The sequence below is a fragment of the Pan troglodytes genome, chromosome 23 (assembly GCF_028858775.2).
Source record: "Pan troglodytes isolate AG18354 chromosome 23, NHGRI_mPanTro3-v2.0_pri, whole genome shotgun sequence".
NCBI lineage: Eukaryota > Metazoa > Chordata > Mammalia > Primates > Hominidae > Pan > Pan troglodytes.
Window position 1 is genome coordinate 21533110 of NC_086016.1, and position 25288 is coordinate 21558397.

The following is a 25288-nucleotide window of genomic DNA, read 5'->3' on the forward strand; positions in this document are numbered from 1 at the left end:
AAGAGGCCCCAGGACCTCCAAAGAGGCCAGCAAATCAGAGGAGAAAGGGGTGCTGGTTGCATGGAGAAAACTTACCTAAGATGCCTTTCAAAACCAGAAACTTGCTTTGCTGCGAGCAGTCTATGCACCAAAGGTTGACATTGCCCTGTCAACAGGCAGGGCACAGGTGGCAGCCCATATAATTCAATGGAACCCAGTGGCCGCTTGGGCTTTGGGCTTGTCTCTGGGTCCTTCCCACTGAACAGCGAAGGCGCACCAAGCCGCAGGCAAGCAAATGCCCACAAGGGGCTCGAGGCTAGACTCACCATAATGTGTTATAGGACCAGCAGGTTTGTATGCCTGCTGTGCAGTAACAGACTTGTTACACTGAGACAGCAGATTTTGCAGCAGAGGAAGAGTTTCATGATTGCAGGGCACCGAGCGAGAAGATGGGAGGAGATCCTCAAATCCATCTCCTTGAGGAGTTCTGGGCTGGGCTTTTTTGGTTTTGTTTGTTTGTTTGTTTTTGAGACAGAGTTTTGCTCTTGTTGCCCAGGCTGCAGTGCAATGGCGCTATCTCGGCTCATCGCAACCTCCGCCTCCCAGATTCGAGTGATTCTCCTGCCTCACCCTCCCAAGTAGCTGGGATTACCAGTATGCAGCAACACGCCCGGCTAATTTTGTATTTGTAGTAGAGACGGGGTTTCTTCATGTTGGTCAGGCTGGTCTCAAATTCCTGCCCTCAGGTGATCTGCCCACCTCGGCCTCCCAAAGTGCTGGGATTACAGGCATGAGCCACTGTGCCCGGCCTGGGCTGGGACTTTTAAGGGGACTGGAGGGTGAGGGGCTGGAAAATTGGGATAGTTGATTGGTGGGGCAAGGGGGATGAAATCATCAGGGTGTACAAACTGCACTCTTGGTTTAGTCAGCTCCTCGTGGGGTCCTTCGGAGCAGCTGAGTCAGTAGCTCCATCAGTACACAGGACCCAAAGGAATATCTCAAAGGGAAAACAGCATTTCCTAAGGTTCAAGTTGTGATCTACGGAGCAGTTAGGGGAACTACAATCTTGTGACAGGGTCTACATGCTTCTGAGGCAATAGACACCACGCAGCTACGAGGAAGCAGTCAGAGAGCACGCCGACCTAGTGACTGATGCTGATGTGCTGCGAGCTGGGTTCATTTTCATTTCTCCCCTCCCCCTGCCCTCATTAATTTTGTAAAGTTTATAGGGAACATTTCACCCACTCTGCTGTGGATCCCTGTCACTTACGGAGTCTGTCATCTTGGCTGTATGGGCTGTGGCCTCTGCGGTGCCCATTCTCAGGAGGTGTGAGATCCATGAGGACTGGAGGTGGGCAAGGCTAGAGACCACACCCCCCCGCTCCGTCCAATCATGTTTTCCTGGGTGCTTGGTTTCTATGCAGGCTGCATGTCCTTAGTCCCTGCATGGGAACAGCTCCTGTGATGAGCAGGCCCCTGAGGAAGGCCTTGAGCGGGAATGGAGCCTAGGCTTAGGCTGCCTGGTAAGAGCTGGAGGGAACCAGCCGAGGCTTGTGCTACTTTTTTTTCCAGAATGAAATACGTGACTGATGTTGGTGTCCTGCAGCGCCACGTTTCCCGCCACAACCACAGGAACGAGGATGAGGAGAACACACTCTCCGTGGACTGCACACGGATCTCCTTTGAGTATGAGTATCCTTGTGGCCCAGCCTGAGGGGCACAGGCAGCACCCCTGCCTCCAGGGTTCTGCTCAGCAGGCCTTGTTTGCTTTGTCACCCTCTGTGGGTTCTGGCCACATCCCCAGGAGGGAAAGCAGGTGGGGCAGGAAGTTTTGGGGGAAGGGGCTGTGGTGTGCTACCCCAGCTCATCTGTGTGGCTTTGGCTTCTAAATGCCAGAGCTGAGTTTGGAAGTATCACCCTTCTCCAGCACATCCCTGTAAAGTGTTTATTGTGGGCCTGGCTCTGGACATGGTAGCAGTGCGGGCGGTGGTTCATGCAGTCAGGAAAGAAGGGAGCTGCCATGTAATCACAGCGTGATGTGTATTTGAGAAGCACATGGGACATTGGTGGAGTGCTCAGGAAAGACCATGGGGAGACCACATCTCACACAGTCTCAGCCACACTCAGTATGGCAGCTGCTGTACTGAGCACAGGAGGGGCTGGGGGACTGGCTGGGGTCAGGTGTCAGGAGGCCAGAGCAAGCCTTGTGAGCCAAGGGCAGCGGGAGGCTGTGGAGTGACCAGAGTTTGAGTCAGGGTTTTTAAAAGGTCCCTTGGCTGCCCAGTAGAGGTAGGTTGGGGGCAAGGAGATGGTCACTGCTTTCCAAGGCCACACAATAGTGGCTTGGCCCAGACTGCAGCAGTGGCTGTAAGCAGTCAGATAGCATGATGTCAGGGACGGAGCTGCCCTGTCTCTGCACTGTGATGGCTGGGAAGGAGGAAGAGTGAGTGTGGACACGTCAGTAGTCAGGTGGCCATCAGAGCCTGGGGAGTGGGGCGGAGCTGGCTGAACTCCTGGGGAGGGGAGCCGCGGTGCACTGGAGCTGGTCCCATCATGTGTGTGGCAGGGTGGGCTCACTTACCCAGGGACCATGGGAGTGTGTGACTGAGACAGGAGGGAGGGAGTCAGGGAGCTGAGGATGCCGGGGCTTGAGGAAGCTGCTGGAGTGTGGGCAGGGAGCATGGTGGTCTGAAGGCCTGGGAGTTCCCAGGAGTTGGGAGGGGCAGTGGTGGGAACTGAGCATGCCGAGGAAGCAGGCAGGAGCAGGCTCTCGTCCTGTAGAGGGGAAATCCACCGTGGGGGACAGTCCACACTCACAACTGCGCTCACGGTGCCAGGGGCAGTGATGGATATGTTTAAGAAAAGGGCTGAGGAGGTCGGGCACTGTGGCTCACGCCTGTAATCCCAGCACTCTGGGAGGCCAAGGCGAGTGGATCACGAGGTCAGGAGATCAAGACCATCCTGGCTAACACGGTGAAACCTCGTCTCTATGAAAAATACAAAAAATTAGCCAGGCATGGTGGCGGGTGCCTATAGTCCCAGCTATTCGGGAGGCTGAGGCAGGAGAATGGCGTGAACCCAGAAGGTGGAGCTTGCAGCGAGCCGAGATCGCGCCACTGCACTCCAGCCTGGGCGACAGAGTGAGACTCCATCTCAAAAAAAAAAAAAAAGAAAAAAGGGCTGAGGATGGGGGTGCTTCGTGGATGGGGTCCCAGTGGAGGGCTCTCTGGAGGAATGGGTTGTAGGGAGGGCTGGGCTAGGTGGAGCAGGAGGTGCAGGACGACAAGCTGGTGACGCCCAGCCTCCTACGTCATGTGTGGCCATGACTGCTCCATGTGACCACAGCACCTGGACTCTGCAGACCCCTGTGCTCCAGATTCTCTGCCTGTCAGACAGGGATGGTGGTCTATGCCTGTCACTTCACAGGCTCTCTGTATGGGTCAGCTTAAGCTAAGAAGGTCAAAAGGCTCCAGGTCACCCTTGGGATACCTGGTTTTGCAGGCAGGCCTGGTGAGGAAGGGCCCCGCCATCAGAGTGGCCCACCTGCTGGAGGTACGAGAGTGTTCAGGGCGGCCAGTGGGTGCTTGCATGCTCCTTGACTGCAGGCCCAGCCTCCGCCTGGTGCTCTACCAGCACTGGTCCCTCCATGACAGCCTGTGCAACACCAGCTATACCGCAGCCAGGTTCAAGCTGTGGTCTGTGCATGGACAGAAGCGGCTCCAGGAGTTCCTTGCAGACATGGGGTGAGTGACTGCCTGGGCCTCTGCAGTGCCAGGCCTGGCCACCCCCAAGGGAAAAGCCCCTCTGCTTTGTTGTGACCAACTTAGTTATAAAATGCAGCCTGTTCTGCCATAAGCTCCTTGCCCTAGATCCCAGAATATCCTCTAAATGCTGGTGCGGGGACATCCTCGCTTGCCCTTGGTTTGGGTTTCTTTCCACCCTGTTGGTGTGTGGTGACCTCACTCATGTGGCTTGGGCTTGCTCTTTCCAGTCTTCCCCTGAAGCAGGTGAAGCAGAAGTTCCAGGCCATGGACATCTCCTTGAAGGAGAATTTGCGGGAAATGATTGAAGAGTCTGCAAATAAATTTGGGTAAACACACATTTTTCTGGATTTAGCTTCATTACATCCAGGTTCATTAAAGTGAAGGGTTCTACTTTAACTGTGCTCCTAAAATAATGCAAAAAAAACAATAACCCAAGAATGTACAAATGAGTGTTATCTGAGTCTGGCCATTTCTGAAGTCTTGAGTTCTTTTTGGGTTAAAAATAGGACTTCTTCAAGCTTGTGAGGTTTAGGATCCTAGGATCCTTGGATCCTAGGGCTGCTGTGGGACCTGTGAGGTCGACCCCAGTCTGTTTCACTGGAGACAGCAAATGGGCCACAGGGCCAGGTTCAGGTGAACTCTGCCCGACCAAGTCCATGGGCACTCCTGGAGGCCCCTGGCTTCTCCCACCCCAGCCAGCTGGCATGCTAAGGTGTGGGAGAGGACCCCACACACCCCCTAAGCCAGCCATAAAGCTGTTGACAAGAAGGCACCCGGCCACTCTGGGCTGCAGGGCTGGTATGTCTGGACGTTCTGACCTGCCTCATCCTCTGAGCAGCATGGCTGTGCTGGAAGCATTGACTTGGGCCTGTGAGGGACATTAGCACATCTGTTGGCCTGCCTGGCAGTGAGAGTTTGCCCACAATTTGAGGGTGACAGCTGTGTTTGCTCCCATGACAGGATGAAGGACATGCGCGTGCAGACTTTCAGCATTCATTTTGGGTTCAAGCACAAGTTCCTGGCCAGCGACGTGGTCTTTGCCACCATGTCTTTGATGGAGAGCCCCGAGAAGGATGGCTCAGGCACAGATCACTTCATCCAGGCTCTGGACAGCCTCTCCAGGTAGCAGGAGGGCTGTGGGTTTGCCTCATGGGGCCACCACTGGTTCTCACACTGCCCAGGGAGGTCAGTTACGGGGACCCCAGGGCTGTGGGAGTGACTGTGTCCTGCAGAAACTGCTTGGGTGAACTGGAATCACAGTGCCAGTGTGGTGTGCACCTGACACATTACCTGCCCCTCTTCAGTATTTGTCACTTTCTCTCGAATCTTTTTTGGCTTTTTTTTTCTTTTTGATTTTAAAAATTTTCTCTTTTTTTACCTTTTGTATCTCTTAACAAAAGGCATTATTTGTTATGTATATTCGTTCTTGTGTTTAATCTTATAGTTGTCATTTCTCAATTTTTTAAGTTTCCAATTCTTTCTTATCTCACTTCCTGAGATGTTCTATATTTTTCCATGTCTTCGCTTGTTTTGAAATGGAATGTGACAATTTGGATCTTTTTTTTAGCATGTCTGTCTAATGTCAGACTAAAGACATCAGAGAAAAATATCTCCAAATACACTGAATTTATTTGGGAATTAGAAAAGAAGATTATAGTGTCTGTGATGCACAGCTATGGCAAGCCAAATATGCATGCAAAGAGAGGAGGCTAAGGGGACACTTTTATTGGCAAAAGGAGTTCACGAAAGCTAGCTTGGAAACAATTCATTGGTTTCAGAGACTCAAAGCCAGAGTTGGCGTCAGTTCAATGGTGAAGATGCATTACTGGGCAAGTGTTATATTTTAAGAGCATCTTATCTGAATTGTTGCAGTCCTAAAGAAGGGATTTCTTGTGGGGTTATTTAGAAAGTCTTTGAGTGTTTATTCCAGACATGCAAGCAGGAGCTCTCCTTGGTGCTTTCCCAGCTTGAATTTGTTTGGGCCTGTCAAAAAGTGATTTCATCCTGGGATCTGCAACTTTCACATTAGTGTACTTTCATTATCCAGAGAGGTGTTATTCTGTCCCTTATTCTCTTTTTTTCTAATAGTGACTTTGAGGGGATTTGACTTTGCTACTTCTCTCATGCTTTTTATGTATAAATTCCATTTCCCTGACTTTTTAGGAGGAGGAGGCATGATTCAGACAGCTTTTCTGGCTTCACAGAGCTGCCACTTCTGTTGCTTTTGTGCAGTGGTAAAGATGCATATGTATATATGGGGGCCTGCTTTCTGGGATTTCCTGGTTCTGCTCCCAAGCACACTTTTTTTCCCACCGCTTTATTGAGATACAATTTGCATGCCATACAATTCACCCATTTAAAATGTACAATGTGATGGCTTCTATTTATTTTATTGTTATTTTTTTAGAGACAGGGTCTCGCTCTGTTGCCCAGGGTGGAATGCAATGGCATGATCATAGCTCACAGCAGCCTTGACCTCCCAGTCTCAAGCAATCTTCCTACCTCAGCCTCTTGAGTAGCTGGGACGACAGGTGCATGCCACCACGCCTTGCTAATTTTAAAAATTTTTGTAAAGATGGGGTATCACTATGTGGCCCAGACTGGTCTCAAATTCCTAGGCTCAAGCAATCCTTTCACCTCAGCCTCCCAAAGTGCTGGGAGGAACAGGCATGAGCCACTGTGCCCAGCCTGCAATGACTTTTAGTAGGTTGCAGTTAGGTTTTGCAAGGTTGTGCAGCAATCACCACTATCTAATTTTAGAGCATTTTCGTTGCCCCAGAGAGATCCTCCCAGCCTCTGGCAACCACCAGTCTCCCTTTTGTCTTTATGAATTGGCTGTTCTGAGCATTTCATACAAATGGGATCATATAAGATATGGTTCTTTGTGACCGGGTTCTTTACTTAGCATCATATTTGCAAGGCTCATCTATATTGTAGGATGTATCGGGATTATATGTCTTTTCCCTCGTCCGCCACCTGAGACAGAGTCTCACTCTCGCTCAGGCTGTAGTCCAGTGGCACGCTCTCGGCTCACTGCAACCTTCGCCTCCTGGGTTCAAGCAATTCTCCTGCCTCAGCCTCCCGAGTAGCTGGGATTACAAACGCATGCCACCAAGCCTGGCTAATTTTTGTAGTTTTAATAGAGATGGGGTTTCACCGTGTTGTTCAGGCTGGTCTTGAACTCCTGACCTCTTGATCCACCTGCCTTGGCCTCCCAAAGTGCTGGGATTACAGGCATCAGCCACCATGCCCGGCCAGTGTCTTTTTATTATAAATAATATTCCATTGGATGGATATATTCTATTTCATTTATCCATTCATAAGTTGATGGGCATGTGGTTTGTTTCCACCTATTGACAATTATGACTAATGCTGCTGTGAACTTGCATGTACAAGTTTTTGTGTAGTCATGTCTTTGTTTCTTTTGGTTATATACCTACATGTGGAAATGCTGGGTGACATGGTAACACTAGGTTTCAAGGAACTGCCAGATTTTTGAGGAACTGCCAGACTTTTCCACAGCAGCTGCACCATTTTACATTCCCACCAGGAGGGAGGGTTTCAATTTCTTCACATCCTCACCGACACTTGTTATTGTCCATCTTTTGGATTACAGTCATCCTAGTGAGTATGAAGTGGTATCTCATTATGGTTTTGATTTGCATTTTACTGATGACTCATAGTGTTGAGCATCTTCTCATGTGCTTATTGGTCATTTGTGTATCTTGTTAGGAGAATTGTCTATTCAAGTCCTTTGTCTTTTTTTTTTTTTTGAGACAGGGTGTCACTCTGTTGCTCAAGCTGGAGTGCAGTGGTGCAGTCATGGCTCACTGCAGCCTCAAACTCCTTGGCTCAAGCCATCCTCCCACCTCAGCCTCCTGAGTAGGTGGGATTACAGGCATGAGCTACCACACCTGCTAATTTTTAAATTTTTAGTAGAGATGAGGTCTTACCATGTTGCTCAGGCTGGTCTCAAACTCCTGGGCTCAAGCAGTCTTCCAGCCTTGGCCTCCCAGAGCACTGGGATTATAGGTATGAACCATCGTACCCAGCCTAAAACTTTTATATATTCTACATACAAATCCCTTATCAGATAAGTAATTTGCAAGTATTTTCTCCCATTCTGTAGGCTGACTTTTCACTTTGGCAGTGTCCTGTGAAGTATAAGATTTGTTCATTTTGATGACATTTAAGTTACCTACTTTTTCTTTTGTTTCTTGTGCTTTTGGTGTCATATCTAAGAAACCATTGCCTAACCCAAGGTCATGAAGATTTCACATTATTTTTTCTACTAACACTTTTATAGTTTTAGCCCTTACATTAGGAGTATGATTCACTGGAGGTTTTTTTTTTTTTTTTTTTTTTTGAGACAGGGTCTTACTCTGTCACTTAAGCTGGCATGCAGTGGCATGATTTCCACTCACTGCAACCTCTGCATCCCAGGTAGCTGGGACTACAGGCATGTGCCACTGCACCTGGCTAATTTTTGTATTCTTTGTAGAGACATGTTGGTCAGGCTGGGCCCCTTAGTCTTTACTATAGTCTCCTTACACTTCAGCAAGGCCCCTTGCTCTTTACCATGCTCCTTTATACTTTACCAGGCTCCCTTGTTGTTTAACAGGACCCCTTGCTCATTACCAGGACTCCTTGAACTCCAGGGAGGCTCCTTAAACTTTCCTTTGGCCCACTGCACTCACCTGCTCTTGCATAGGGCAAAACTCTCAGTTTGGGCTGCTGCTCTCCAGTTGCCTGGAGTTTTAAGTCTTCTTAGGTCTCACTACCTCTTGGCTTTCTCTCGCACTGATGTAGATAGTATACCTGTCTGGCTGTTCATGGTCTCTTTTTACCTGCTTACACTTTGGGGTTTGAAGTGTTCCCTTGTTCTCTTAATTTGTTGCAAATGTGGGTCCTAGGTTTTTGGTTTTGCAATCTAGTTGCTCTACTTTTATCTAGAAATTTGGGAAAATCCAAAAACTATTTTACCACTGTTGCTGCCATCATCCCAGCATTGATGGGTAGGCTTTAGACATTGTCTACCAACTACCTGCTATGACAAAGGAGCATTTATCCCACTCTTGTCCACCTTCCCTCCTGTTGGTACAGTTTTGCCACTATTTTTAACTTCTTTGTAACTTTAACATATTTATGTCTTCTTTCATCACTAGTATCTCGTCTCCCTACTTTGTAAGAAAAGGATATTTAAAACACTCTTAGTCCATTTTGTGTTGCTATAAAGGAGTACCTGAGGCTGGGTAATTTATAAAGAGAAAAGGTTTATTTGCCTCATAATTCTGATGGCTGGAACGCTCAAGATTGGGCATCTGCATCTGCATCTGGTGAGGGCCTCAGGCTGCTTCCACTCATGGCAGAAGGGGAGCTGGTGGGTGCAGAGACCATGTGGCAATGGAGGAAGGAAGAGAGAGGAGGAAGGTACTAGGCTCTTTTTAACAACCGTCACGGGAACTAATAGAGTAAGAACTCACTTACACCCCCTAGCCCCAGGGAGAGCATTCATCTATTCATGAGGGGTCTGCACCCATGACCCAACACTTCCCACTAGACCCCACCTCGAAGATCTTGGATCAGATTTCAACATGAGGTTTTGAGGGGACAAATATCCAAGCCGTAGAAACAGCCTTACTTTGCTCTTCAGTGCTGCTCAGTACTTTCTGAAATTTGTGCTTTTACGTTTTCAAGACTGATAACAATCTTGGGTTAGAGAAAAAGATATAAATTGTCTTATCTTTGGTTACAGGTTGATTTTAAAAGTTGAAAGTAAACAAATAGTTTTACTTTATTGTGCTAATAAACTATTCCAGAGACAATCATGTGTAGTAATAGATTACTATCTGGCTCAGCTCTTTGTTTTTCCTGCTGTTTTTAATTGCCTCCTTTATCACATCCATTTTTTTCTCCTCCAAACTCCTTCCAGCTGTTTTTCTGTGAGCCCCTTTTTGCTGGAGAGTCTGGGGTTCTGTCTTCCCACCACAGCCTGGACCTACAGCTCTCTAGGCCTGCTTTCCACTGTCCCCATGGATGTCCAAATCTTGGCTGTGCCTCTTAGTTTGGTCCAATGTTTCTTGGGATCTTCATCTTTGTTTCATTTACTCCCTCATTAAATTAGAGCACAGTTCTTAAGTAACATTCAAAGAAAGGGCGCATGTGAGATAAACTTTCTGAGTTCTTATATATCTGACAATATCTTTATTTTACTGTTTCTTTACTACTCCCCCCACAGAAAACATCCGTGTTTTTTATTCTTGCTTTTCAGGCTTCCTGGAATGATGATGCTCTGTCTTATTCTTTTGCCTTACATTTTCCATAGCTTTGTCTTGTTATCTATGTTGAGGAAGTTTTTCTTGACTCCAGACTTGGAGTGGATGTTTTATCTTTTGCAACTGTTTTAATTTCCATCAACATTTCCTAGTTTTTAACTCTTCCTTTTTCATAGCATCCTGTTCTTGGTTTAGGAATGTAAGAGTTGCACACATCTCTCTGAAGATACTAATTAGAATTCAGTTTAACTTTCTTTTGTTCTCCAAATTATCTGTTTCTTCAGGGTTATTTTTTCAGGCCATAGGCATTTCTCAAATGGTCTGATGTCTTTCATATTCAAGAACGGGATTGTGGACCCTTGGCTGGGCCATGGGTATCTGGGCACAGCTCACTGGTCATAAGACATCGTTTCACCTTAGCAGGCAGGAGCCAACTGTGACACTTTGGGACTCCCCACTGTAGGGCCCAGAGGCTTTGCTTGAGGATTCTACTTATTCACAGACGGTACATTTCATGTACTCAGAGGGGAGCCTCCCTTTTTCTGGGGAAGAGTAAAAATCTATCTGTTGGGTTTGAGGGGATCCCTTGTCCAACCTCCAGCCCTTGCCCAAGCCTCCCCTGTGTCAGAGTCCTCCTGGGCCTTCAGGATCTTCCCTTTGTTGGCTTTTAGTCTCCTGTCTTCTGATACTTGCACCCCCTCCACCTCTCATTTGCATTACTGTGGGTTTATACATTTTAAAAAATTCTTTCCTTTCATGTGAAAGACAACTCAGGAGGGAAAGAAGATAAATTCTTACCCCCAAACCTCTTCCTGAACCAGGAACCAAGCAAACTATTTGTGACTTTGGTATTTTATCAAGAGTTCCTGACAAGCACCACCAAAGCCATGTGTCTGCCCTGTTACAGGAGTAACCTGGACAAGCTGTACCATGGCCTGGAACTCGCCAAGAAGCAGCTGCGAGCCACCCAGCAGACCATTGCCAGCTGCCTTTGCACCAACCTCGTCATCTCCCAGGGGCCTTTCCTGTACTGCTCTCTCATGGAGGTCAGGCTTCCCACAGAGCACAGGCTCCTGGTCACAGCACCAGTGGCTTCGTCTGACCATCTGTCTCGCCTCCGCAGGGCACTCCAGATGTCATGCTGTTCTCTAGGCCGGCATCCCTAAGCCTGCTCAGCAAACACCTGCTCAAGTCCTTTGTGTGTTCGGTGAGGGGCCAGGCGGGTGCTGTGGGTACAGGAGGGCAGGTGCTTGGAGAGCTCCCTGGATGGGGAGTTAGATGCTGGCCTTGGGGTGCCTGTGGCTGTTGACCAGCTGCAAGGTCTAGGCACATCCATTACTTTTTCTGAGCTGTCTTTTTCTCAGCTGACCCCTAGGAACCTTCCAGTTCTCTCAAGCTCTGATTCATCACTGGCTGTCTAAGTCACTCAGACGAGTAGGGAGGGGCCCTTGCAGAGTGAACAGGGCTGGGGCTTGTGTCCTATTGTTGCAGGTCACGGAAAGCGGGATGGTTGTAGCACCGACTGGCTTCCCAGCAACAGCTTGTCCACTAGGCTGATTTCCTGTGCCTGGCTTTGTCTTCTGTGTGGCCTAACCCCCTCTTTGCGTTGGCGTGGAACACACTCCTAACTTGGCTGGCTTTAGGGCAGGGGTCCTCACCTAGCCGACATGGGGCTCCTCCCAGATGTGACATGTCAATAATTGAAGTCCTCCTCTGCTTCGAGGATGAGAGTTTATGCTGGGGGCTATTTCAAACGAAATGTGCTAACAGGAAGTTGAACTTTTCTTTTGCCGCTGAACTAACCAGTAAAATGATGACAGATGACATGTGTTCTATCAACCAGGTAATGTCAAAGATAAACTAGGGACAGATCATGGGCCTTGACTTCCTCTAGGCTGTGTTCAAAGATCAGCCTCCTCATTTGCCAGTTGTGTGATGTGAGGTAGATGATCTGACCTGAGCCTCAGTTTCCTCATCCGTGAAATGGGTGAACACATACCCACTTTACAGGATCCATTCATTTACCAGACATGTATTGAACATCCACCACCTGCCCGGCCCTGTTGTGGAGTGACTGCCCATCCTGGTGCACATCCTGGGACACCCCTCAGTCCTAGACACACCAGGAATACTGGTCACCTGGGCTGTAGGGTGTGGGTGCAGCAGGCACAGCAGAGAAGGAAACCCTAAACCTTTATCCTGAAGGAGCGTGCCAGCGAGGAGGGACGAGGAGTGGCAGCTGCGGTTAAGATGAGGGGATGTGCTGCCAGGGGATGGAGCAGGATGAGGCGGGGTGGGCTGGGGCCTCCTGGAGAAGGTGGTAGCTGCCGCAGGACCTGAAGGAGGTGAGGGAGAGGATAGCAGGGCAGGCTCCTTGCAACAAACAGCCAAGGGGCAGTGGGGCTAGGCTGGTAGACAAGGAGGCTCGGGGACACAGCATCACAGCCACAGTACCATGCTGTGGGTACGGGAGGGCAGGTGCTTGGAGAGCTCCCTGGACTGGGAGTTAGACACTGGCCTTGGGCATCTAACTTGGGGTGGCTGGGTGGGGACCAAGGCGTCTCCTGGTGACAGCATCCCTGGAGGCTTTGGGGAGTGGAGTGACTGGGCGCTGTCGGGCTCTGGGCTCTGAGTGTTGAGCTGGGGCCCACCATACCCTGACGGAGGGTGCTCTCCGACTCCATAGACAAAGAACCGGCGCTGCAAACTGCTTCCCCTGGTGATGGCTGCCCCCCTGAGCGTCGAGCATGGCACAGTGACCGTGGTGGGCATCCCCCCAGAGACCGACAGCTCGGACAGGAAGAAGTGAGCAGCTTCCACTCATCCTGGGACTGGAGGGTCGGGGGTGTTGGGGTTGTCAGCTTATTAGCCCTGCTGAGTAGAGTGGTATTTGCCTCTAGTGTCTGTCCTGGGGCGGGGGGTGGGAAGGGTCCATTGCAGGCAGCCTGGCCCCCGACATGTCTTGTGTGTCAGCAGCTTTTTTGGGAGGGCGTTTGAGAAGGCAGCGGAAAGCACCAGCTCCCGGATGCTGCACAACCATTTTGACCTCTCAGGTGAGAGTCTCCTGCCACTCTGCCACACTTTCCCACCTGACCCTTTGAGGCTACTGCAGGCCCTGGAACCAAGCAAGTTGGCATGGCTGGAAGAGCCTGGCCAGCAGCCCTCTTGACCTTCCAGATCTGGCCCTGGGACAGGCTACTCCTGGTGGCTCAGGGAGCTCTGGTGAACCTCAGGCCCCTTAGAGGGAAAAAGTGTTTCCCAGGGAATGACTGGCCTGGCTGTGGCCTTACAGCCAGTGCTAAGGATCACTTTCCCAGCAAGCCTAGGGGACTGGCCACCAGGGCCCATGTGCCCCGATCTCACCTGTCAGAGTTGGGTTGTTTCTGTTTCATGGGGTGAGGGAACAGCAGGGCCCGTGATGACCCAGGACACCAATCCGTGCTGCGCCAGCCACCTCTCCATAGGCCGGGGTGTGTGTCGTGATAGGTGCTACCTGTGAGACGGCTGGGACACCGGCCCCACCTGTGTGTCAGATGAGCCCAGAATGGATGGGCCTGCCCGCCCGCTGCTTCCCCAGCACCAGCATGGAACATGGTTCACATTCGGCTGTGTTGGCATTCTTATTATTGTTGACAGGTTTTAAAGTAAAACAGACGTATTGATATTTCACCCCGGGTTAGTTTGCTAAAGCTGCCATAACAAAGTGCCACAGACAGGGTGGCTTCAACCACGTGTCTCCTCCCAGTCCTAGAGGCGAGAAGGCCCAGGTCAAGGCGGGGCAGGGCTGGCTTCTCCTCAGGCCTCTCTCCTTGACTCACACAGATGACCACCTTCTCACTGTTTCCTCACGTGGTCTTTCCTCTGCATACCTCCCTGGTGTCTGTGTCCAAACCGTTTCATCTTCCAAGGACACCAGACAGATTGGATTAGAGCCCACCCTAACAACCCCATTTGAACTTAATTACCATAGTCACATTCTAAGGTCCTGGGAGTAAGGGCTTCAACATAGAGATGTGGGGGAGACCGTTCAGCTCATAACATCCTCAGTACTTCCCGCACCTCTGAGAAAGGATATTTTCTTGCCTCGTCACCACGGATTCCTCAACAATGATAGACACTGTCATGGGAGATCCAGCCTTTGTTGAAGTGGCGTCAGCCATCTCAGAGCTGCCTTCCTTGAGCCAGACCCAGCCATGGCTGTGGCACTGTGTGGCATTGGTTCACCCCGCACAGCAGCCCCTGCTAACTCTTTCGTGCCTGTGATGTGGAAGAGGTGGATGGACACCCACTGGCCTGCAGAATATCTGGCCTTCAGTATACAGGGAGGACTCGGGCTGGGAACTGCTTGGTTTCGCTGAGGGTGGAGAGCCAGGGGTGAGGGTGCAGAGTGGGCCATGTCTAGTGCCCACCTGTGTGGGCTGGGTCTGGGGCTCTCGGGGCTGTGGCTGGCAGCATAGATGGCTCCCAGGGCCAGGCCAGCCCCATCCTGGGGCCTGGTTTTGCTTTGTGGTGAGGGTCTGGGTGCTCAGCTGAGCCTGAGGGCCCTGTGAGATATGGGCAGTTTGCACCATGTCCCCTTGTGCGGAAGAGAACACTGAAGCCGAGGAATTGGCCAGAGTGCGGCCAAAAGTGGCCTGCCCCACCCAAGGACTTCCACAACCCACTCTGGGGACGGGGGTTCATGCCAGCTGGGGTGGGCAGGCCCGTGTTTGTCCAGGTCTGTAGGGCCCTTCCCTGTGTCACCTCTATTGTCTTCCCGGGGGGGAGTTCTCCCTGCAGGCCCCAACCCTGACCTCTCTAGCAGTGCAGACAGCAGTTGTGAAGATGAAGTACAGTGAGACAGACACAACCACTGAGTGCAGAATACCACAGGCCGGGAGGAGCCGCGCACTTTGGAATGCGGTGGAGGGCAGGCAGCGGAGGGGAGTTCTGTGCCCTGTCTTGTGTTCCCACTCCTCCCTTCTCACGGCTGTTTTTCTTTCATTACTTCAGTAATTGAGCTGAAAGCTGAGGATCGGAGCAAGTTTCTGGACGCACTAATTTCCCTCCTGTCCTAGGGTGAGTTACAGGGGTTCTGCAGGGGTGGCTGCAGCAGCCCCCTCAGAGCCCGACCCTGATGCCCTGCTCTGTCCTCCCTCAACGGAGGCTTTTACTTGGGTTTCAGACTGAAGCAGGGTTCTTGAGATTGGAGCCAACACATTTTTCCCAAGCACATCTGTCCTTAGGCTGCCAGCAGGGCCACAATGGGGCATTTTGAGGCAGCTAATTTCATTAAGCCCCTGTGATCCCTTCAGAAAGAGCTGGTATTCACCCTCTGCTGACCACACTTGGGCTGGGCATCGCGTGTGACACGTCACACACAGACTCCCTGGTGCTGCCCTCGAAGGCCACTGGAGCCTCCTGTCCCACAGCCTTCGTGTCAGGCGCTGGGCAAGAGCCCACAGAGCAGCCATCCGGGCTTTTGTGTGCTTGGCTCATGAGAAAGCAAAGCTGTTGGCAGCCGCTTAGCTGGGAATTCCAAAGCGCTGGTTCTGCTGGGGCCTTCACCAGCACACAGCTGTCCTGAGGGCCCCATTGGGATTCACTGGCAGGTCACTGTCCCGGGACACCTCCCACTGCCCCATGTGCTACCTCTTTCTTAAGGGTTCCCAGGAAATAGGCCTGCCTTGTGTCTTTGTAACCATCTCTCAGCCCAGGTTCCCCACAGGGAATGCCACATCCAGCCCTGCATCTCCCAGAGCCCTAGCCTGGAGGCTGCGGCTGTGGCAGATGGGCCCTGCCAAGACTCTGTTGCAGGAGGTCCCTCAGGCCAGGCCTGGGGTCCTCCCCACTCTCCCATCCGTCCGTCCATCCATCCATCTGTCCATCCCTCCAGGGGCAAGCACCTGTTCTCCTGTTGGGGCTGGAGTGGGGGTTTCTGCTGACAACAGCATAGGGGGCCTCAGGGACCCCACAGTTCCTCTCAGGGAGGCCTGGGCTACATGGGGCCCATTTTGGGGGAGGGGCTCTGAGTCAGACCCTCGGGGTTTTTGGCAAGTTCTGTAGGGTCATCAGCAGTGACCTTGGGCCAGCCACCTAATCAGGCTCAGCCTGTTTCCTCATCCAAAAATGGGGCCCACTCTCTCCTTAGACGATGAGTGTGAGCATCACAGGACTGCATAGGGTGGGGCGGAGGCAGAGGTGGGGCTCTCCAGCAGTGGAGTGGGTGCTAGAGGCAAACCCCTCCCCTGCAGCCTGCTTGGTGATGATGTTATGCTGCTGTGTGTCCTTCCACTGAGGCAGGGGCACAGGTGGCCTGGGCTAGGAGGGCTGAGCAGCAGAGTGCCGAGGGATGGAGGGAGAGCCCCCATGGGAGGGTGCCAGGGGGCTGGCTGAGCAGCTGGGCGGGATCCGTGAGGTGAGAAGGTGCCCGGGCCAGCGGGCAGGAGCTCTGATGTAGGACAGCTCAGCCCAGACAAGGGGTGCTATGAGGACAGCAGGGGCCTCCGAGTCTGGGGTGGCCTCACCCCCACAAGCAGTCCTGGCTACTCAGCAGCACTACCCAGAGGGGACGTCTGGGCAGTTTCTTCAATTCGGTGGCACATCAACATCGTTTGAAACTTGTTTTTTCTTGTTTTCTTTTCTAGAATTTGATTCTTCCGGAATGACCTTCTTATTTATGTAACTGGCTTTCATTTAGATTGTAAGTTATGGACATGATTTGAGATGTAGAAGCCATTTTTTATTAAATAAAATGCTTATTTTAGGCTCTGTCCCCATTGTGGCTCTGGTCTGGAGGCCAGTGCTTGAGTGTGCCCTGAGTCTTCTGTGGGTCCTGGGCCCCAGGAGCCCTCAGCGTCTGGCAGGAAATCAGCATAGGGATTGGCCCCAAGGACAAGATCTCCTTCCTCTGTCCTCCAGGCCCTCCGGGTGGCAGTGGACAGAGGTCAGGACCCCTCGGCATCCCCGCCTCCTCATAGCACCTGCACCGGCCACTGCCTGGTGGTGCCAGCCAGCACCTGGCTCTGTCCACCTACCACTTCCTCCGGTCCACCTGGCCTCAGCCACATAGCAAGTCCACCCTCTCAGCCATCCCTCCACCTGTGGGTCTCACCGTCCAGCACTCTTTTCCAGGTCTTTGAAGGCAGGAGTGATTTGGGTAGGTTTTAAGTCAGTGGGGAAAAGCTCAGAAAGAGTGGCCTGGAAAAGAGCACACAGGTAGGTGGGGCTGGTCTTGGTGCAGCCCTTGGCAAAGGGCAGTGGGCACAAAAGGGTGAGAGCTGGACTGGAGGCTGGGCCCCTCGCCTCACCTCTGGTGGTTTGCACAGCTTCCCGGGACCCTTGAGCTGCCTACCCTGGCCATTTGGGAAAATTCAAAGGCTGTGCAGCTGCCTTTCCATGCCCTTTCTTTCCTTTTTTTGAGACAGAGTCTCGCTCTGTCACCAGACTAGAGTGCAGTTGGTGTGATCTCGGCACACTGCAACCTCTGCCTCCCGAGTTCAAGTGGTTCTCCTGTCTCCGCCTCCCGAGTAGCTGGGATTACAGGCACATACCACCACGCCCAGCTAATTTTTGTATTTTTAGTACAGACGAGTGTCACCATGTTGGCCAGAATGGTCTTGATGTCCTGACCCTGTGATCCGCCCACGTCGGCCTTCCAAAGTGCTGGGATTACAGGCGTGAGCCACCGTGCCCAGCCCCGTGCCTGTCCTTTCTTAGGAAAGCCCTCCCAGGCAGCCTTGGGCCTCAGCTTCTGACCAAACACACCAGACCTGGTACTACCCAGTCCCGGTGGCCAGGTGCGAGAGTGTAAGGACCATTGTTTTTGGCTCTGCCCAGGGCCACAGCTCTGGGATCACACACTCCCAAGCTTGGGGACTATTCTTGGTCCCTGTTGTACAGGCCCAGGTGGGGCACAGGTCAGGCCTGCTGAGGACCTCTGCACCGTGGGGCCCCTCTCCCTGTAACTCATCCCACCGGCTGGTTCCACAGCAGCTCCCAGGAAGCTGCCACACATTCCAGCAGCTGCCCTAAGCCACTCTGAGCCTGCATTCTTGGGTTCTCCCACTGCTCCATGATGGTAGCCTGGACAGACCTAGGAGACTCCCTGCCACTGGATGTGGCCCAGACATTTCTGGGCAGGGCCCCCAAGTCCAGTTTGGGGCAGATACCAAGTCTCCCTTCCGGCTGGGCTTAGAGCTCTTCCCTGCAGCATGCCCCCTTCATCAGCTGCTCTCTTCTGCTTCTAGCTTTATGTCAAAAGTTAAAAATGTGTTAATTCAAAGTGCCTAGAACAAGGCTAAAAACAGTGAGCTCTCAGTGGCTATTTTAGATGGCTCTAGACACCCCCATTCCGAGGTGCCTGGCAGGGGCCAGCACTGACTCCCAGGCCACACAGCCCCTGGAGGAGGAAGGTTACCCAGAGTGCCCCCAGCAGGGGCTGGCACAGGTGCTGGTTGTGAGCACCATTCTGGGCAGGCTGCCAGGCCAGCAGGGTGGGTACAGGCTCTGTAGGGAGCTGCGCTGGGACTGGCAGAGGAGCCAGGACGAGGGGCTAGAGCCAAGCTGTGGTACTCCGGGCAACCAGCTGCCAGCACCTCCTCCCATGGCAACCCTACTGTTGACCGGCGTGTCCTGCATTCACCCCTGTTCCTGCCCCACCCACCATTGGAAAGGGCCTGGTCGGGGATTCTACAGACCTCTGTGGCCACTTGATGGGGCTTGGGACTAGGCAAGCCCTGAGAGGGCAGTGGAAAACCTCGCCCTGTGCTGTGTGGGGCTTGGCCCTTTCTGGGAGAAGCCAGCGGCCTGGCTGCTCACCCCCAGCACTTCCCACACCGCAGGACCCCCACTCACCAGCCTGTGTTGAGGGCGCTTCACCCCGCATCTTCTGCTGGGGTCTGCTGCTGCCCCCGCCCCTGTCCCATCCCGGGCCCCAGGGCCCCATGACGCAGCAGCTCTTCTGACCGCAGATCCCGCCTTTCTGGGCTGTAGTAAGTGGTGGCTGTGTCTCCCACCTGGTGGGAAGGTGGCAGGGAGGATGGGGAAAAGGGCCCCAGCCTCCAGCCCTGGGAGGAGGTCTCCACAGGAGTCCTTGGGAGGGCGGGGCTGGTGGGTGATGAATGGGGCTGCTGGACACGGAAGATGGCTGGACAGAGAACAGGACACAGGTGGGAGAGAGTTCAAACAATTTACTAAGCAGATTCTTAGCCTTCCCACTCCCGCCCTCTCTCAAGCTCCAGTGCCCACAAGCCTTGCCTGGGGAGATGCTGGAGTGAGACCGGGAGGTCCAGGCCAAGTCACTGGTCCCTGGGCTCGGGCCCTGCCGATGGAGTAAAGACCAGCTGTACACATCTCTCCGGTGGGGGCCCTGGGCTCTGCATCCGCCCCTCCGAAGTCAGCAGGAGCCTCTGGGAAGTAAGGCAGCAGCCAAGACCCCCAGCGTCTTGGAGGGGAAGCGAAATCCTCAGTCTGACACCCGCTCTGCCTATGGAAACAGCGCCGCGCACAGAAAAGGAAACTGTTCAGTCCGTCTGTTAAGGGCAGGGCCGGGCTAGTGGCAGGAGAAGGCCAGCTGCGGGGGCAGGCAGGAGCCGATCCAGGAGCCGCGTCGGGGCGCAGAGCCGGACGTTCCGAGGAGCCTGCGCGCCGCGCTACCCGGCGGAAGCCGCGGTCCATGCGGGGCTCCCCAGGCTTATCCAACGCCTCGCAGGCGTGGCTGGCAGGAGGGGCCCGGCCGTGCCCAGCGCCCTCAGACGTAGTTCTTCTTGTCGTAGTCGCCGGTGGCCGTGGGCCGCCGCGGCGCTGAGTACTTCACGGGGAAGCTGAGGTCGGGACGGCCGGTGCAGACCCAGGCGCCGCAGCACAAGAGGCAGCCGCCTACCATGAGCAGCGCGGTGGCCGCCCAGCCGATGTACAGCGCTGCGCCCAGCTCGTACTTCTGCGACACGGGCACAGACGGGTCGTAGAACTCGCGGACGACAATGTTGGCGAACCAGCAGAGTGGCACGAGCGCCAGCAGCCCGCAAAACAGGTAGAGCACGCCTCCCGTGAGGGCCACACGCGCCTTGGCCGGGCCCGGGGCCACGCAGGTGGTGCACTGCGCGCCCGCCAGGGTCACGAAGAGCGCAACGAACGCCAGCAGCACGGCGCTCACGGTGAGCGCCCGCGCCGCCTGCACCTCGGTGCTCAGAGCCAGCACCGAGTCGTACACTTTGCACTGCATGTGCCCCGTGCTCTGCACCACGCACGACATCCACAGCCCCTTCCAGGTGGTCTGCGCCGTCACGATGTTGTGGTCCAGGAAGGCGGTCACCTGCCACATGGGCAGCCCGCACGCCAGGATCAGACCCCCCCAGCCCACCAGGCACAGCACCAGGCCCAGGATCTCCAACGCTGCGGACCCCATGGCTAGAGGCGAGACGCGCACCCGAAGGCCCGCAGAACCCCCAAGGCCGTGCTGCGCGGCGCCCTGGGCGGGCCCTGGTGCCTTTGCGCCCGCGCTCCTGGCTCTTGGCCCCAGTCCGTTTGCCCCGCGGGTCTGTCGCACCTCCTAGGTCTGCCAGCTCCTGCCGGGGGGTACCCTCTTTGAAGGTTCGGGGGCGGATTCTGTCCCCCGGGCCCGGCCCCCCGGCCCGAAGCAGCCAATCCGTGCGCGGGTCATCGTCCCGCAGCCAATCACAGAGCCTCTGGCAGCTGAAGTTAGGGAAACAACGGCTCTTGAGGGGTAGCTGAGGGCGCGGGACCGCTCCCCGCCCGGCAGCCGCCCCCAGCCCCACCCGCCGTTGTCCTACTCGCGGCCGAGCGCATTCTGGGCTGGCCTAGGGCGCGCTTCTTGGGCCGCCTCCCTGCATGTCCCGGCCCCGTCACTTCAGAAGGCGCTCGACCCCCAGCCTGCACCACCCAGTCCACTCCCACATCCCCGACTGAGCCGGGTGGTCTCTTCCACTCGAGCCAGCTCCACTTCCCTGACCAAGGTTTGCAGAAGCCCCCCACCCCATCACCGCCGTAGAGGCCCTCGTAGGGGGGCTCTCCAGAAAGCCCGCCCCGGGGTCCAAGCCCCACCCAGGCCCTTTCTTGCACTCTCACTCTCCAGCCCCGCTCTGAGTCCCAGCACTGTCTCTCTCATCCCATGGCAAACAGAGAGGCCAGGCAGGCGTGTGGAGGTCAGGCCCAGGGCCCCAGCCTCACCCCCCATGCCACTCACTGCCTCTCTGGAGCCTGAGTCTCTGGCAAAAAGCGGTGGCACAGGGGCTTTCCCCCTGCCTGGCGACCCCCACTCTCCCAAGCCGCAGGGGCTTCCCAGACCTCTCAATCTTCACAGGGGCTGCTCCTCTTCCTGCGGTACTGCCCGCACCCCATCCTTGGGGGCCCAGTTCAGGTGACACCACTTCAGGAAGTTCCCAGTGACCCAGCACACTGGGTGTACACCCAGGGGCAGTGGTGGCCCCAGGCCTAGCAGCCTGCTCTGGCCTTCAGACAGGAGAGAAAAAAGGGACACGGAGGGGCTGTGCCCTGCCCTCCCACCAGTGGCAATGGTGTCCCTGGCACCCCAGCCCCCAGGCCACCCTCCGGAAGCCAACTTGGAGTTTCCTGGCCAGGAGGAAGAGCCCCCATCCTTGCTGGAGGAGGGAGGCGCGGGATTTCCGGGCATTCTTCTGCACAATGGCCCAGCCATTTCTCGAAAGGTCCACTGGGGTGGACACTCTGGGCCCCCTGAGGCTCAGGTGGGGGCACCAGGCTCCAAAACCCACAGCCCCATGGGGGCACCAGCCCCTTTCTAGTAGTTCTTTCCCCAGTCTCTCTCGGCCCCTTTGTTTCCAGTAAAGTTTGAACTCCAGGCCCTGGACTGAGGCCACTGGGTGCCCAGTTCTTTTATCTGGTCTGTGCTTAGTTCCATTGGACAGGGCCCTCCATAGAAAAAGTATGGCACCGAGGCTGGTCACAGATGTGGGAGGTTTGATGACTTTCTCCCTCCTGGGGCCCAGTTCCCTTCTGCCCCTTCAGATGGCTCTGAGATGGTAAATGAGATAAGGCCAGCGTCTGGCTCACCTAGTGTGGGGAGGTTCTGAAGGCAAGTGTGCCCAGCCCTGAGGCTGGAAGGAAATCGTACCCTCTTTGCTCAGCCCCACGTGGCCTCTCCCCACCAGGTATGGCTCTGAGGACCACTGCTTTCTCCCAGCTATCACTTTAGTCACTGCCTTCCTCCTGCTGCAGATCCGTGGGCCATGCCCCTTCCTCTACAGACCCTCCTGGACATCTCCTCCTCTGTGTACTCCAGGGGTACAGCTGACCCACCCACCCTCTCACTCTTACTACCCCCTAACCCAAGCCCAGGGAACTTCCCCAGATCCCCCTACTCCCAGCCCTTCCATGCCACCATCTTCCTGGGATGACTGCTGCGGCCTCCTCAGGTCATCAGGGACCTGCCCTTGCCCAGCTAGGCCACCCCACCAGGCCCCTCTCCTGGGCCTCACCCTACCTAAGACCCTCCATGGCTCACATTGCCCATGGACGAAGAGCCGACTCCCAGAGCAGCTGGATTGATGTGTACCTGCATGCGCTAGGACTGGCCAGTCCAGCCACCAGTCTTGGTGCGGCCCTGAGCACACACTCTGCCCCAGCAGACTTACCTGCCTATGGGCCTCACATGGGCCGTCTCTTACCTTGGCCTCTTCTGCCTGCAGCGTGTATCTGTCAGGTTGGGTCCTGCTCATCTTCTAAGATGTGTTGCCGAGGTCATTTCCAGGAACACCTTGCTGCACCGTCCCCCAGCATTGCTTTTAGAAGCTTGAGTTGGACCTGTCCTTTTGCTTGCCGACTTTCCCACCCAGTATCCAGGAATAACCTCCACAGGGTGGCTGTCTTCATGCGTCTGTCCTGCACAGGAGGCTGCCTGTCGCCCTCTAGCCAGCTTGGAGCTGCAGCCAGCCCAAGGCTCTCCCTTCTCACCTGGCTGCCTGTTTTTCTTCTCTCCTAGCTGTCACCCTAGGGTGGCCCCAGGAAGCTCATGTTTCTTTGGCAGCAGCCTCACAGCATCTCAGGGACGTGGCAGAGGAGTCTCAGGCTTCACCTTTCACAATCTGGTTTCTACCCTGACCCCACTATGTTGGTCGAGGCCCCAGGCTGCAGTGGAACAATGCCAATGCAGAGAGGCCCAGAGAGGGCCGCAGGGGCTGACGCTACCCCAGACAAACCCACCTCAGATGGAGGCTGGCCTCTGAGTGGCCCAAGCCAGACTCTGGAGGGGCATGAGGGTGCACCCACCTTTCCTGCTCATGGAGGGTCTGCCCACCTACTTCGTGGCAAGCACTGTCTCTAGGCAGAGCACACAGCACAAGAAGCTCCTGCCCAGAAGGAGCTGACAGGAACCTATCAACCAAGAACTGGGCAGGAAAGACAGTGGTGAAGGCCTCTCTGAAGAGGTGACATTTCACAGGGATCCGGGGAAGAAGTTCCAGGCAGAGCAGAAGCAATAGCCAGTGCAAGATCCCAGAGGTGGGAAGGGGCTCGGCGTCCAAGGGGCAGAAGCGGCCTTGTGTCCACAGTGCTACAGTGGTCCAGGGCCTGCAGGTAGAGATCGGAGGTGTCCTGGTTAGGCAGGGACACAAACCCCTGATCTCTGGTAAAGGGCCCTTGGGGCAGAGCACTGGCCAAGGCCACCTGCTCACCCCTAGCCATTGTTCTGCTTTCCCAGGGGAAGTATGGCAGGATCTCATTAATTGTGTGTGAGAAAAGCCTGAGTCTGCAGAAAAGCCAAGTTTATCTTGAGCAGCTGCTGGCTGACCCTGCCCCAGGGTAATCCCGTGACCTTCCAAGGATAAGCTAAATTTAGGCTCAAGATTCCTAGGGATTTGGGTTTGGGAAACTCCTAGTTAACAGATTTGATTTCAGGGGAAGTGAAGAACAGCGTTTCTTCTATCTTTCAGTTTTGAAACAGTTAAGGATGTGTCCTTCTATTTCCGCAAATGTTTGCAGAGCCTCCAAGCACAGCGTGGCCTGGTGCCCTTTCTTGACACAAGCCAGTACTCCTGCAGGCCGAGAGCAGCAGCTGGGGTCCTCCTGCATCCCTGACCACTGTACCAGGTGCCCGAGCACCCTGTGTGGGGCCCCTGGGCGGCTGTGACGATGTGAGCAGCATCCAGAGTGGACAGTGCCAGACTCGGCGGTTTTGCGGGCATTGTTGTTACTCTTTGTGGTTAAACACAGGCATGGAGTCAGATTCGCTCCCGCAAGCAAGAAACTTTCTGGACTAGTGAGGTGGCCTCTCTGCCTTAGTTCCTCACTGGTAACGAAGCCCCCCAATGGTGGAGGCTGCGAGGCTGCAGGGGAGATCAATGCGAGTCCCAGTTCTCTTCTGCCATTCCTGAGTGCCATCCACCCAGGCTCCCTGGGCCTTCACAGCTCATCCAACCTCAGCCGCACCCCTCAGGGTAGTCATCGCTGGCTGTTAGTCAGAATTGGAGGTCACTGTGGCTTTAACTTCCCCAGCGGGTGAGGGAGGGGGTGTCAGGGAGCTCTGGTGTGATCCACGAAGGGTCAAGGGGTCTACAGAATGGCAACCCAGGCCAAGCGCAGTGGCTCACACCTGTAATTCCATTCAGGAGGCCAAGGTGGGTGGATCACTTGAGGTCAGGAGCTTGAGACTAGCCTGGCCAACACGGTGAAACCCCGTCTCTACTAAAAATACTAAAATTAGCTGGGCATGGTGGCGCGCACCTGTAATCCGTTACTCGGGTAGCTGAGGTGGGAGAATCCCTTGAACCTGGGAGGCAGAGGTTGCAGTGAGCCGAGATCATGCCATTGCACTCCATCCTGGGCAACACAGCGAGACTCCATCTCAAAAAAAAAAAAAAAAAAAAAGTCCACCAAAGTACATCATAAACCAAATTTCGTAAAACTGCTGCTAAAGAGAAAGTCTTAAAAGCATGGAGAGGAAAGGCCGGGCGCAGTGGCTCAGGCCTGTAATCCCAGCACTTTGGGAGGCCGAGGCGGGCGGATCACCTCAGGTCAGGAGTTCGAGACCAGCCTGACCAACATGGAGAAACCCCGTCTCTACTAAAAACACAAAAAATTAGCCGGGGGCTTGGTGGCAGGCGCCTGTAATCCCACCTACTCAGGAGGCTGAGGCAGGAGAATGGTGTGAACCCAGGAGGCGGAGCTTGGAGTGAGCGGAGATTGTGTCACTGCACTCCAACCTGGGCAACAGAGTGAGACGCCCTCTAAAAAACAAAACAAAACAAAAAAAAGCATGGAGAGGAAAAAGACACATGTGTGCAGAGGAATCAAGAA

At 54.3% G+C, this 25288-nt stretch overlaps 2 protein-coding genes across 14 annotated transcripts in view; one reads left to right on the forward strand and one right to left on the reverse strand.

Moving 5' to 3' along the window:
* Positions 1–16772, forward strand: part of CDC45 (cell division cycle 45) — a 40763-nt gene extending 23991 nt beyond the window's left edge. For 3 of the 13 annotated variants that reach the window (XM_016939702.4, XM_063807736.1, XM_024352879.3), the window contains 10 exons: positions 1552–1671; positions 3591–3722; positions 3971–4069; positions 4704–4865; positions 10926–11064; positions 11142–11225; positions 12705–12823; positions 12995–13071; positions 15011–15076; positions 16645–16772. In XM_016939702.4, the coding sequence (XP_016795191.1) occupies positions 1552–1671; positions 3591–3722; positions 3971–4069; positions 4704–4865; positions 10926–11064; positions 11142–11225; positions 12705–12823; positions 12995–13071; positions 15011–15075 (997 nt within the window). In that variant the 3' untranslated portion in view covers position 15076; positions 16645–16772. Of the gene's footprint in view, positions 1–1551; positions 1672–3590; positions 3723–3970; positions 4070–4703; positions 4866–10925; positions 11226–11509; positions 11862–12704; positions 12824–12946; positions 13072–15010; positions 15077–16644 lie in introns of all 13 variants that reach the window. The other 10 variants (XM_024352873.3, XM_024352878.3, XR_010155980.1 and 7 more) reach the window with 9 other exon arrangements.
* Positions 16773–19173: 2401 nt separating this feature from the next.
* Positions 19174–21533, reverse strand: CLDN5 (claudin 5). Its single transcript, XM_063807739.1, has 2 exons — positions 21305–21533; positions 19174–20692 (listed from the first exon to the last, which is right to left on the reverse strand). Exon 2 carries the CDS (start codon positions 20403–20405, stop codon positions 19749–19751), a length of 657 nt encoding a protein of 218 aa, XP_063663809.1. The 5' UTR covers positions 20406–20692; positions 21305–21533; the 3' UTR covers positions 19174–19748.
* Positions 21534–25288: the final 3755 nt, after the last annotated feature.

Coding starts and splice junctions, on each gene's coding strand:
- CLDN5 (XM_063807739.1), bottom strand. CDS start 20,405: ATGGGGTCCGCAGCGTTGGAGATCCTGGGCCTGGTGCTGTGCCTGGTG.